Source organism: Peromyscus californicus, unplaced genomic scaffold (genome assembly GCF_007827085.1).
Source record: "Peromyscus californicus insignis strain IS unplaced genomic scaffold, ASM782708v3 Scaffold_6__1_contigs__length_162567912, whole genome shotgun sequence".
Classification (NCBI taxonomy): Eukaryota; Metazoa; Chordata; class Mammalia; order Rodentia; family Cricetidae; genus Peromyscus; species Peromyscus californicus.
The window spans coordinates 108,890,398-108,904,166 of record NW_026294584.1 but is presented as its reverse complement, the minus strand read 5'-3'; the positions used below and the strand labels follow the sequence as shown (position 1 = coordinate 108,904,166).

Below are 13,769 nucleotides of genomic sequence, written 5' to 3'. Positions count from 1 at the left end.
TCAGTCTTACCCAGACTCTAATCACTAAAGTAACAATTAAGCGGGCAAGACATGCCCACTGGAGCAGTAGTGGCTGAACATCATGGGAGTAACCATCCACTTTCTGATTGAACTTAAGTCCCACCTCACAAGATGGAATCCATATCTGACACCATTATCTAGGCAAAAAGCCTGTGACTAGACAGATCATAGGCCCTAGGAGAGAACCTCCTATTATTATTTTTTGCTAAATAGACATAGTATTAAACCAGTTCTTAATGACTTATTATTATACCCATAGATTAATGCATCTCTCAACCCCATTTAGAGAAACTCCTTTTTGTAGTAGATGGCAGTTCATACAGACATCCACACACGGTTAAGATGCAGAGAACAAGCGACTGTAGAATGTTCATTCCTAAATAGAAGGTTCAGGGATCATTGTGAATGAGCAGGCTGAAAAATTGTAAAGGCCAGTAGTGGTGGATAACTACAGGCAACAATACTGTTTGGGGGGATTCTTACTTATTTCTGACTTAGTCCCTTGGAAGGGAATGTATCTGGATAGCTTCTGGGCTGAATGGTTGCGGTCTAAGGATACAATGAAGAATAGAAAGGGGCTGAGAGAGACACAAAGGACTTCCTGTCTGTGTGACTCCATTTAATAATTTGGTGACCTTTATGGAGCAGCTGGAGACCTCTTTGCTTCGATAGTGAATTGTCCTCACCTATTCTTTCAATCTGGGGAGCCTTGGTCCCCAGATGCATATTCCATATGTTTGCATTTTTATGGGCACAGCTAGAGGAATTGGGGTGAGAGGAAAAGCTTAGGATCTAGACAAAAGCATAGTATGGAAAGTAGAAATAAACTTAGTTTATTCAGATGTTTATGTGACAAACTACATAGGTGGGACAGGTTCCTTTTCGCCTTTACTGTCATCGGTGCAGCAAGGGTACCAGTACTGTGACCGACCAGGGCTAAAGGGAATAGGGAAGGTCTTCATGGCCGGTCTGAGACGCCACCCCCAGCTCAGATCCAGCAGTCTTCCCCCAAACTCAAGGGTACCCTGGCTATAACAGGTAGCCTGTTAGTGTTGCACTGACTTCCTGGCCAAGCAGAAGGGAAGTAAATATTTTTCAGAAAATATCTGATTGTCTTCAAGTATATTTCTATGAATGTTGGTTGGTTATTTTGGAATTGAAATTTCCTGATATACCAAATCAACCCTTTCTACTTCTTAGGCATTTTTCTATGCTTGCTCTCCAGCATTTGACCTTTTACTAGTTTAATTTCACACCCATACAAGAAGGCTCTTAAATTTTTGGAACCAACTAGAGTTTGACTTTCACAAGCTGAAAGCAAATGGAAATTTTATTAAATGCCAGATACTAGGAGTAATGCTACTAGATCCCCAGAGGCCTGTCTCTCACCTGTTGCCCCTGGAACATCCCTCACCAGTGGCTGTGTCTGTGGGTGACACTCAGGAGCAGGCTACAACCACTTGGATCTGAGTCTCGGCCCTGAGCCGTGGAACTGTGTCTCCTCTGGCAAATCATTTTATGCTCAGTCTCCATTTTCCCCTTGGTAATTACAGCACTTCCGTGTGAGTTGGACTAAATGAGGGAGTGCTTGCAAAGGGCTTAGCTGAGGGCCTGGCATAGGTACACTCCCAGTCAGTGTTAGCTCTTGCACACACACACGCACACGCACGCGCACACACACGCCTTACGTAAATTGCTACACAGCATATTCCATCTCCTTCTAGTAAACCAGTGGACCTGCCAGTCAAGTATATGTATTTATTTCCCAGGTTCCACCCACATTTTTTTTGCCATCTGGAATTTCTTTTGGCCTCTAATTCCAAAAAGGAAGAGGCTGGTATTACAACACTTTTTACTTCCGGGCCTACCATGCTGTGAACTGAGCACTCTGAAACTCTGAGCTGAGACAGCTCTTCTCCTTAAAAACAAACCAAACTATATAGGGTATTCTTTAAATATGCCATTAAAAATAACTGTATTTGATTGCTTTTATTCAGATAAATGTCCTCAAGAGCTGTGCATTAAAAATGCTAGTTTCCTAGTCCAGGCTGCTGTTGGCAAGTGGTGGGACTCTTAAAAGATGGAGTCAGTCTAGTTAGAATGCTTTGGGGAAGTCATAGGGAATATGCTCTTGAGGGGAATATTGAGAGCATGGCTTCTTTCTCTCTTTGCCTCTTAGCCACATGACATGAACAGATTGCTCCACCTTGGCATGCACCTTTTCCTTGTCCCAATGCCTTGTTTTGCCACAGGGCCAAAACAAAGGAAGAGAGCCATCTGATTATGGATTAGAATCTCTCAGGTTCTGATGCAAATAGACAGACAGACAGACAGGCAGACAGACAGACAGACAGACAGACAGACAGACAGACAGATAGATAGATAGATAGATAGATAGATAGATAGATAGATAGAATGTGGGTGTGGTAGTCCACACTTTTAATCCCAGCACTCAGGAGGAAGAGGCAGGGGGATCTCTGTGAGTTTGAGGCTAGCTTGGTCTACAGAGCTAGTTCCAGGACTGCCAGGGTGGCTACACAGAGAAACCCTGTCTGGGAAAACCGAAAATACTAAACAAAACAAAAGCAAAATGCATTCTGAAAGGGCATTCTGCAGCATGCTCCAGAAGGCTATGGCAGGTGCTGTCTCCAGCTGGTCGAGGAAGCAGCTGGAAGAGGGGAGCTTGTGGAAGGTCAGGTGAACTGCTTGGAGATAGCAAGGGAGCCCAGTCATCAGCACCCAAGGCATGAGCCGAAAGCCGACTGTGTTGAGTACAGAGAAGGTTAGCAGGATGGCTTGTGGGTGGGGCACGAAGCAGCCCATCTCGACTTCCCCAAGCCAGCGCTGTCCATGGAGAGTTTTGTTCAGTGTACCACGCCCGCTTTATTTTCAACTCTGCATATGGTAGCCACTAACCTGCTAAGGCTCTTCAGACTCAACAGGTGCATTCATTTGTACTTTTTAAAATGATATGTGTGTGCCTATGTGCCTGAGTACAGGTGCCCGTGGAGTCCAGAACTGGCCATCAAGATCCCCTGGGGCTGAAGTTACAGGTGGTTGATGAGGCACTCCATCTGTGTGCTAGGAACTAAACTCTAGTCCTCTGCTGAAGAACAGCAAGTGCTCCTAATGCTGAACCATCTCTCAAGCCCCTGAACAGTTGAGGTTTTGTGGGTTTTTCTTTTCTTTCACTTCTTTCAGAGTTTCTTACAATGTGTTTTAGTCATTCTCACTCCCCTCCCCCAACTCTCCCCAGATTAAACCTATCCTTTCTACCACACACTTTGTGTGTTTCCCCCCTGCCCCCAAATCTTTCCAGACCAATATGTGCTGCCCAAATAGTCTTGGAGGTGTGGTCTTCCACTAAAGAATAGTCAACTTAACCGGAACTAACATCCCTCTTCTCAGCTAATAGATGGCAGTAGGGATTATTTGCCAAATTCTCTTCACCATGCTTGGATTTGTTCTGGCCTGGGTTTACAGAGATTTGTTGCTGTTGCAACTACTGTGAATTCGTACATTGGGGCTGGAGAGATGGCTCGGTGATTAAGAGCAGTTACTGTTCTTGCAGAGGACCCAAGTAAACTTCCCAGCATCCATGTCATGTAGCTCACAATGGCCTGCAACTCCAGTTCCAGAGAGATCTGATGCCACTGATCCTTTCAGACACACACATATCTTCTCCCTCCCTCTCTGTCTCTGTCTCTCTCTCCCTCCTTCCCTCTTACACACACATGCACACACAAAATAGTAAAAGGAATAACTGATAATTTTTTAAAAGTTGAATTTAAATTAACCATGGTTGCTGGCCACTGTATTTATTTCAGTGCCATTTTTGAATAAAAAATTATTCAAGGAGAAATAAAGTCCCACCGAAGAACCTCTCTCCTCACTTACCAACTTTGTACAGAAAGCTCAATGCCGTAGCACAAATCCACATAAAACCTGGACACTGTAGTGTGTGTGTCTGTAACCCCAAGACCCTCACAGTGAGATGGGAAACAAAGATGAGAGACCCTTTGGAAGTTCATGGGCCAGCGAGCTTGGAGTATACAATGAGGAATCCAGTAGAGACCCTGTTTCAAAACAAGATGGAAGGCAAGGACCAGCATGCACCCCGTGTACCAGCAGTACATGCATATACATGGAGCATAGCACACATGCTCCTGAACTCACTTTTATATGCATACGTGTGCATGCACACACACACACACACACACACACACACACACACACACACACACACACACACATACCACACCACAGAACACCCTACTGTGCTTTTTATCTGGCAGTGGGTATTGTGGTTAGCTGTGAACTGCATGGGTGATGGTAGTAGTGACCAGTTGGTTCAATCTAGAGATATTCCTGTAACCAAAGAGCTGAATTTTTTGATGTATTTGTTGTTCATTGTCAGAAGGAAAGAAGAGATAAGTGACAATAATCCTCCTAGCCTATTGTCTTCTATATCTAGACCTAGGTTGCTAACATTTGCTAAGATAATAAACACTAGGGGGCTGTGGTAGACAGAGAGAAGGAGGCAAAGGGGAGCATGGTTTTTAGATTACCCTGGACTACATAGTGAAGCCTATCCCAAAAAAGAAGGAAAGCAATGCTGTAATTGGACCAGGTTTAAGGAGTGGGCACCGACTCTATCGTGGAACTGTCCCCTCAGCAGCTGTAACTGTTGACAGCTGCATGTGCTCCCAACAGACCCTCTTGCAAGGCATTGAAGTTGTTAGTGGAGCTTTACACCTTGAATCGGCTCAAACCAGGTCCTTGTCCTTTTCCTGGACAGACAAGGTATCAAAGCAAATCAAAGGAACTAAGAATAAACTCCTTGGGCCAACTTTCTAATGGTGCACTGAGCTAATTTATTTGATACAGTGCTGGAAATAAAACACTGAACCATCCCTGTTGGTTCTTTTTTTTTTTCTTTCTTTCTTTTCTTTTTTTCTGTGCTGACATTTTTACTCTGCAATCCTGGTTGCTGCCTTAGTGCCCACCCTTGGGACTTCCCTGGGAGAGAGTTTACAAGGGATGAACTATTCAATAGGACTGGGTTCTGAACATGCCTGTTTTACAAATGCCTCTGGGTAGAAGAGACCGATTATACACTTCGAGCCACACAGAGATTTTCCTTCAGCCTGGAAGTGCAGTGCCAGGGTGACATTTCAAACTGGAGTTATGGGTTGCATATTTCTGCATGCTAATTAGAAAGGGGATGTCTGTGCTCAATAATGGGATTGTTTTGCTTCCTAGAAGATCTGCAGAGAAGCAGCTGCCGGCAGTGTACTTTTGGGGGACAGAGATATAAAGTGGGGTGAAGAGAGTTCATGTTTGTCATTGAGGAAAAGGAGACCGTCTGGAGTCCTGTTCTCTGGCGGGCCCTGGGAGCCGTCTGTTGTGATAAGCTCTGTTGGCACACTCTGCTTTGGAATGTTCTCTGTTGATAATGAAAGTAACCAAAGGAAACCTGTGCTGTCAGTGGCTTTTCCCTGCATTTGAAGATGGTGAGGCTGGAACTAGGAAAATTTTACTTAATTTCTTGCTCAGAGATCCTTTGAGATTTCTGGAGTTGAGTGTGTAGATTTGAGACACAAGCCAGTCTGTGTTTTAATGCCCTTCATCATTTACAAATTATGTGTCTCTCATCTCCTTCAACTGAAAAATGAGACTACTTGTTCCTTTTGCTGTGAGATCACTATAAATACTAGCTTGTCTCTTCTTTGGTCTCATACTCAAAGTCATGGGTACAGAGGAACATCTAATTACAGGATGTTGGCTTATTATCCTTTTTATATATGAACACATTTACAGGGTGGGGCATGTGGGAAAAGGAATAGTAGAGAGAAAGTGATGGGAGTCTTCTGAATATCCTAATGTGTTGAACACATACATGGCAAAGTAGTATAGGTATATGTTATTCAGGTGTAACTAATGGAGTGGAGAGAAATGCCATGAGTCATGTCATTAAAAACCGGATCCACAGTACTGGTATCTAGGACGATCCTCGGCTGGGATTTATGTGTGCTGTCACTACTTGTTCCTTTTTATGTTCCGCAAAGTATTACTGAGTGACACTGTGTACCTTATAGACTCTGGCAGCCCTCAGGGAACACAGACGTGCACAGAAACTGTCGTGGTTACTGCCTTATAGAATTCATAACCCAGAAGTGAGAACTGATGCTGAATCAAACTACTTGATACATGCAGAGGAAGATGTTAGAAAGGGACTGGTATGTATCTCCCTGTTAACACAGCAGGGCTGAGTACAGCTTTGATTCAGCCTCTGGTATCAGAGATAATGTCCTGAGGACAAGTAGTAGTAAGGATGAGGGACAAAGGAAGCCATGAGATGATAAGGAGGCCCAGTGTGAGGGGCTCCTGAATGAAGCCCTGTGGAGGCAGAGTGAGAGAGCATGCAGAAGACAGCTGTAGACCAGCCTGAGAGTAGGGAGGACCAGAGCAGAGTCCTCAGGGCCCCGAGGCCAAGGCCAAACCAGATGAGCTGGATGTCTTTGTTCACCAAGTGTACAGATGTCTGTCTGTGCTTATACAGGAGAGGGTAGAATACAAACACCCCCTCCAAAAGGAGAAGGGATCTTCATCACCTGCGGTTGATACTACCCTCATTGCAAATGTTTTGTCTATATTTCCTTCTGGGCTTTAGGTTATTTTCAAATGCTTAGCCCCTAAGAGGACAGAAAAGGGTTTCCTCATTTATGCTGAACTAACAGTGGCACCCTACAAGAGCCCTCTGTGCCCTCTCCTACAAAACGGGGGATGGTTTCCTCTGTCTAAACATAGAAACCCTGAGGTGCTGCAGAATCACCTGATACACTGGTTGGAATCTTGACTATCAGGCCCACCCTGACCTATGGGATCAGCATCTGTAATTAATGTTCCTAGACTGTTTGCCCATTAAAGTTTCAGAATACTGACATTTGCTGTGTACAAAGATTTGTATTTTTACATCTTACTGCTAGTATGTCACTTAGTACTTAGAATAAAGGTTCTCTCCTAGGATGTAAATGAAATTATAACTGTGTAAGCTGAGAAGCTGCAGATTTGATTCATTCTTGCTGAAAATCCAGGGATAGTACAGTCTTCCTTAAATGTTTTATAAAGCTCTTAAAAATTGATTTGCAGCCCTCATTAATTTATAAGTGTGAGTTAGAAAGGATTTTCTTTGGCTTTGGTCATGGCCATAGATTGTGCCTGTTAATTAAGGCCAGACTTTCCTTCCTCTTCCCCTGCCTTCCCTTCCCTCCCTACCCACCACCCCTGTTGAGTTTTATTGTAGAACCTGCTCTGAAAATAGCAGAGGAAGAGGAACACATTCCCACTTGGGCTGAAGCCCGGGCACCTCAGGAAGTGTCTGCTGGGTAACATGGAGACTGTGGGACAGCCAGGTTCAGGGTTCACAGAAATGATGCAACCTGCCAAGCAATAAGCTTAATTAATTTTTGAATCATTTGCAGTGCCTCGGATTATTTATGTCCTTCACACAGAGTCTTGTGTACATGCTGCACATTCTCTGTAAGGTTTGGGCTTCTACCTTGGCTGAACCTGGCCTACATAATGATCGCACTGGGAATTCTTGATAAGGTGGAGGTTTTTTTTTGGAAGGCACAGTTTGGATCTCAAACTCCAAGACACTAGATACAGGCTATAGAGTCCTGGAGTAACTGTGGGACTCTATACATGACCCACCTGCCTGCGGTTACATGGGAAAGACGGTCTACAATGTTATACTCTTGTTGACTAAAAGTCCAGGATCCAGATAGATGTGTCCAAATTTGAATTCATTCAAAGGCCAGCTTACAGACTCTTTGAGGATTTTTTGGAAATTGTGATGGTGAGTTGGAACTGTGGGCTCTCTCTTACAAGCTTTATTGACATGCAGTGCCAAGGCTGCTCAGTATTGCTGATGCACATTTATTCATTGTTATAAGGCACACTACGTTGTTGAAGTGCAACAAGTTTTAATTTTATATGGTTCACCTGATAATATGCAAGTCATCTGTCTCCGAGACTGCTTTGTAGACATGGGAAACAACTTGTAGGGGTGTATCAACAAATCTGCTAGGCTTTTTTAACTTGCAAACTCAGGACAGGTGTTTGTTGGAAAATCTACACGTGTTTGTCAAATTACGTGAAACTTTGTTTCCTAGCCATTTATTTCTGTCATAAACTGTGGATATCAAAGAGTAAATTAGTTTTAAGATGATAATTTTGTGAGCAACAGTAATTAGGAAATTAAGAGCGCAGGGTCCCATTCTTTACCTCCCTTTTTGCAGTAGGTTCTGACTTGTAGATATCAGCCTTCATTCAACATCTAGTTCTAAAGTGAGTGTGCTCTTTTGGTATATTAGTAATGGGGAGAAATTAAAATTAAATTCAGTAGCGCTTTATCTCTGTTTGTTCATTTAATTCTCTATGGAGATTTAATTTTAAGTCAACAGTCTTACTTTCCCTTAACCTCACAAACACTGGTGTACTTGGCCTAGGCACACCTTTAAAGAAAGCATAGAATAGTCTTTCCATGACCTTGTACATATGAAAGATGAAGTGTGTTTCATTGTTACATAATTGCTAGCTCTTCCTTGTGTGAGGGTTAGCCTCTCACACCATTATAGGTTGTCTTCTTTCTAGCTTCTTCCTCCCAACTTCTTGGCCTATAAGTTGAGAATCTGAAAGATTTTTCTTTATAAGAGACTGATAGATCACTTACTGTGTGAGAGCTTAAGTCTTAACCAAAGCCTCCAGTGACAGCTTACCAGAGACTGCCAACTGGAGTCTTCAAAGTTTAAACATGGTGCCCTTTGCCCCCATGGGTTTTTTTTTAATTAAGGTTTATTTGTTATATTTATGTGTAGGATTGTTTTGCCTACCTGTACCTATGTGTACCACATGCATGCAGAGGTCAGAAGGGGATGTCAGATGCTCTGGAACTGAAGGTCCAGATGGTTGTGAGCCACCATTTGAGTGGTGGGAGCTGAGCCCAAGTCCTCTGTAGGAGTATCAAGTGCCCTCAGCTGCTGAGCAGTGGCTCCATTTCTCGCTCCTGTGTTTATTAACTTCTATGTCCAGAGTTCACTGGTGGCATGGATTATTATATCCATCTCAAAAGAAAATAGTTTTACGTGTGCTAATAAAATTATGGATTCAAAAGACAACTTAAAGAAACAAATGTTAGGGTTGGAGAGATGACTCTGTTATTGAGAGTGCTTGCTGCTCTCCCCCATGATCAGAAGTTGGTTCCCAGAACCCACACTGGGCAGATCATAGCCATCTTTAATAACTCCAGGTTCAGGGTCTCCCATGCTCTCTTCTGGCCTCCACAGGCACCCACACAAACAAGCACAGCACATACATGTAGACATACACATACACACATACACAAACAAAAATTGAAAAGAATTCTAAAGAGTTTCTTCTTTAAAAAATATTGCATTAATATTAAACCTTCCTTTCTTAAAAAAATTTAATTGCGCCGGGTGGTGGTGGCGCACGCCTTTAATCCCAGCACTCGGGAGGCAGAGGCAGGCGGATCTCTGTGAGTTCGAGGCCAGCCTGGTCTACAGAGCGAGATCCAGGAAAGGCGCAAAGCTACACAGAGAAACCCTGTCTCAAAAAACCAAAAAAAAAAAAAAAATTTAATTGCAGGGCTGGAGAAATAGCTTAGTTGCTAGAGAGGTTGGCTAGTATGCTTGGAGCTCTGAGTGGAATCCCAGCAAGTATAAAAAGAGTGGCAGTTCATGCATGCCCCAGGAAGCAGAGGCAGTAGACCAGCCTAGCCTGGGCTACCTGAAACCAGACCATGCCTCTGTCCTCCACTCCCCACCCCATAAAGCCGCACTATAAGAAAGCAGGTGTCCCAATAAAAGAAAACGGAAGAGTAGTTATAGGTAAAGCCTGGTGGAAGCACACTCTTTGTCAATGCCCCTACCCTCCTGAATATCACATGCTTTCCAAATCTAGATTAGTCGGAAAGTACTCAAGATTTTTTTTTGTATTGGGACAAGCTTCTTAAAGTTTCATTTAAGACAATATCAAAATCACTTGCTTTTAAACATAAAATTGCAGAAGGAAATTATCACTACTATCATTATTTCTTCCACTCATTGATTTCTTTTTTTATTTAAATTTGTTTTGTTTTGTTGTTTTTTGAGACAGGGTTTCTCTGTTATAACAGCTCTGGCTGTCCTGGAACTCAATTTGTAGATCAGGCTGGCCTTGAACTCACAGAGCTCCTCCTGCCTCTGCCTCCCGAGTACTGGGATTAAAGGCGTGTGCCACCATTACCCACTTTATTTAAATTTTTAATTTTTTTAAGTTTCTGAGGATTTCGTGCATGAGTACTGTACTTACACCATTTATACCCCCTAACTCCCTTAAACGCCTCCATGACTGCCATTCACTCTCAAACTCATGACTTCTTCAGTTGTTATTGTTGCATACATACACACACAAACTACTGAGTCCATTTAGTGTTGCTCATATGCATGCGTATTTAGGGCTGACCACTTGGGGTTGGAGAAAACCAATTCTCCCTCTTCCAGCAACCATTGCTTGACTGTGGCTCTTTATGTAGAGGTGGGGCTTTGTGAAATCTCCCATCCACATTGGCATGTCAACTGGTAATGACATTGAGCCACCTTAATATTGCTTAAGTAAACTTTGGCTTTATGTCATCCTTGCACAGGGGCCATGCATATCTTCTCGGTATTATTGCAATGTTAGTATAAGTGTTGTCAAAGAGAGCACTTGATTAACTTTCTCTTCGGAAAATTAAGGTATGTGGTTAAAATAAACCTTTTTTTTTAAAGCATTGTTTTTCATTTTGAAAGTTAATTGAATTTACTAGTTAGGATTTAGTAATTATACCAAATTTAAAATATACCTATCTGGGACTAGGTACATAGTTAAAGTGTCTGTCATGTAATTATAAAAACCTGAGTTTAACCTCAGAACCCACATAAAAGAGTAGGGTGTAATAGGGTGTGCTTGTAATCTCAGTGCTGGGGAGGAGGAGACAGGTGGAGAGGGCCTCACTGGTCAGCTGGTCTAGCTGAATCAGCAAACTTCAAGCCAAGGAGAGATCCTGTCTCAAAAGTGAAGGTGCATGGCATCTGAGGAATGTCATGTACGGTTGACCGTTCTGGTTTGTATATGGTATATGCATACAAGTATAAAAGCATACTCCACACGTGAATATACACACATATGAGCAAACATACAAATGGAAATAAAGTACACATTTCTAAATATTAAAATATCCACTCTGCTGGCCAGTAGTGTTGCACGCCTTTAATCCCAGCACTCAGGAGGGAGAGGCAGGTAGATCTCTGTATGTTTGGGGCCAACCTGGTCTACAGAGTGAGTTTCAGGACAGCCAGGACTGTTACACAGAGAAACCCTGTCTCAAAAAAAAAGAAAAAAGTATCCACTTCATGTATCATTCATAATTGCGTAGCAGAGGTAGGGGGGCCCCCTCCCAAACACGGAGGAATTGAAGATGGCTAGAAGCAAAGAAGACCACTACATGAAGGGTGATTTCCCCCAGGGGGCATCAGTGAACATTTTTCTGTTGAAACTTGGCGAGGATTTGTTCCCACCTGGCACAACCCCTATAGTCAACCCTGCCATTCAGTTTAAGAGGTGCCACGTGGTGCTCACTGCCCTCCTTTTACAGAAGCGCCCCGGTTGCCTCTTGAAGAGAGACAGAGACCTCGACCTTTGAGGCCTGGGAGGATCTTGGCAGTCATGAATTTTGTCTTCTGTGGGACTCACTCTTAATCGGATTCGGCCTTGTGTGGTTGCCTATATCAAAAGATGACCCATTGAAATTCAAATGTAATGACAATGAAACGCCTCTATTCAGCACGGCCACTTTTGTTTTTATCCTAACTTCTTTGCATCAAAACGCTGTGGCTTTCCTTTTCCCTTCTATAACCCCGTAACTAGCTAGATAGAAAAGACCCCTTTGATAACTCATTCTAGAAATGAAATCCAGCATGTTCTAGCTTTCCAGCTTCATTTTTTAATACTCTAAGAGATTTGGATGTGAATTCTTGGGGCTGAAAAAAAAAGTCTTCATTTTGAAACATGCAAATGTGTCTCTCCATCACCTAGGAAACTATTATGGGACACCCAAACCTCCCAGCCAGCCAGTCAGTGGGAAAGTGACCACGACGGATGCCTTGCACAGCCTTCAGTCCGGCTCCAAGCAGTCGACCCCTAAGCGAACAAAGTCCTACAATGATATGCAAAATGCTGGCATAGTCCACACGGAGAATGAGGAGGAGGATGATGTTCCTGAAATGAACAGTAGCTTTACAGGTAAGAATAGATTGTGTCTCCTCTGAACAGATGTGCGAAAGTGGTGATTGGAGTCTTTATGGAAGGGTTCCAACCAGTGTTTGGGGTTATCAAGATTCAAACTGTGACCACTGGGTACATGGGGACAGGGGGTCCTTTCCTTGGTCTACGTACCGTGCTTGTTCCTAAAAGTCTTTGAACTTCACCCAAACCATCTTTACTGCACTAGGAATAAATAACTGCAGTCTCAACCTGATTTCTTTCTCTTCAAAATACTAAAAAACATGTTTAAAAAATTCTTTACTTTGTTGCTTGATTATTTTTATTTATTATTATGGGGGGCCTGATCATGAGACATGATCATGGTTGATCATGAATTGAAACATGAAAATTTGTTTGATCAGGCTGCTGTCATTTGAGGCTATACTGGTGAGCTCCCAGCATCCTCTTCTCATCTAGGTAAAGATATAATGGAACCAGCTCAGGTCTTCAGTTAACTTGTACAAATTTCACTGTATATCCTACAGGGGGAACGATAGAAAAATAAATATTGTAAGGTTCCACAGTGCATGTGCATGCTGCATTAAAGAGCATGGGTTACTGAGATGATACATATTATGAAGGGATGGTTAAGGATAAGGCCTCCGGGCACTGTAAGACCAGAGGCTGGGGTGCATGTTCTCAGTTAGTGAGCGTATTTTTCACAGTGTGTGGGTTTGATCTGTATGCTGTAGCTCAAAATGTAGTGATTATATAAATGGCTATGCAGTTCATTGTTTCCACCATGGCACAGACACACAGCCTATAGCATATATGGAGTTGCTAATGTGTTATGTGACTTACAAGTTCATCTTGTTTCCTCCACTTTGCCTGTATTTTTATTTCCTTTCCTGTCTCGGAATTGTAGCTATTGATGGTTTATCCATTTTCAGCATGTTAGATCCTTTTCTCTGCGTATCAGCAGACTTTTGTCATTATCTAGTTAGACCTAGCCAGAGTGAGTGAAAAGATTGGTCAGTCTGTATGCCTACCTCCCACCACAGTCAAGATAACTTAATAGGATATTCAAGAAAGAGCTATTAGAGTTGAACATCATATATAGCCTTTTGTACTTCTCAGAGGTTTTGCCAGACATTAAATTCAGAATCCTGAGGTGGCAATAAAAAGTTTTGGTAATTTTATTATCAGCAATAGTGTAGCTCAACCTTTTTGTGAGAAACATTGGGTAAAGAAGGAGTGCTTAGGTGTTATGGCTTGGCTTGTGGTGGTTTTCCTTTTATAGACAATATGCATAGCCTCACTTGTGTATAAAATGGCTGAATTAGGCTACTTCTAACTTTCTCTAAGAATTTGATTCTGTGAAATTTTCCATTTTTTTATTTAGAATGGAATAGACAGTGGCTGACCTTTAGTTGCAATAG

At 42.7% G+C, this 13,769-nt stretch overlaps 1 protein-coding gene and 1 non-coding gene across 34 annotated transcripts in view; one reads left to right on the top strand and one right to left on the bottom strand.

Annotated features, from left to right (window-relative positions):
- The window catches only part of Magi1 (membrane associated guanylate kinase, WW and PDZ domain containing 1), a 656,033-nt gene that overhangs the window by 520,865 nt on the left and 121,399 nt on the right, over nucleotides 1-13,769 (top strand). For all 33 annotated transcript variants that reach the window (XM_052721672.1, XM_052721671.1, XM_052721668.1 and 30 more), the window contains one exon: nucleotides 12,163-12,369. In XM_052721672.1, coding sequence (XP_052577632.1) covers nucleotides 12,163-12,369 — 207 coding nt within the window. The remainder of the gene's footprint in view (nucleotides 1-12,162; nucleotides 12,370-13,769) is intronic.
- LOC128100184 (U6 spliceosomal RNA) lies at nucleotides 10,688-10,794 on the bottom strand. The gene has a single exon (XR_008214702.1). It is a non-coding gene; the product is annotated as a U6 spliceosomal RNA (small nuclear RNA).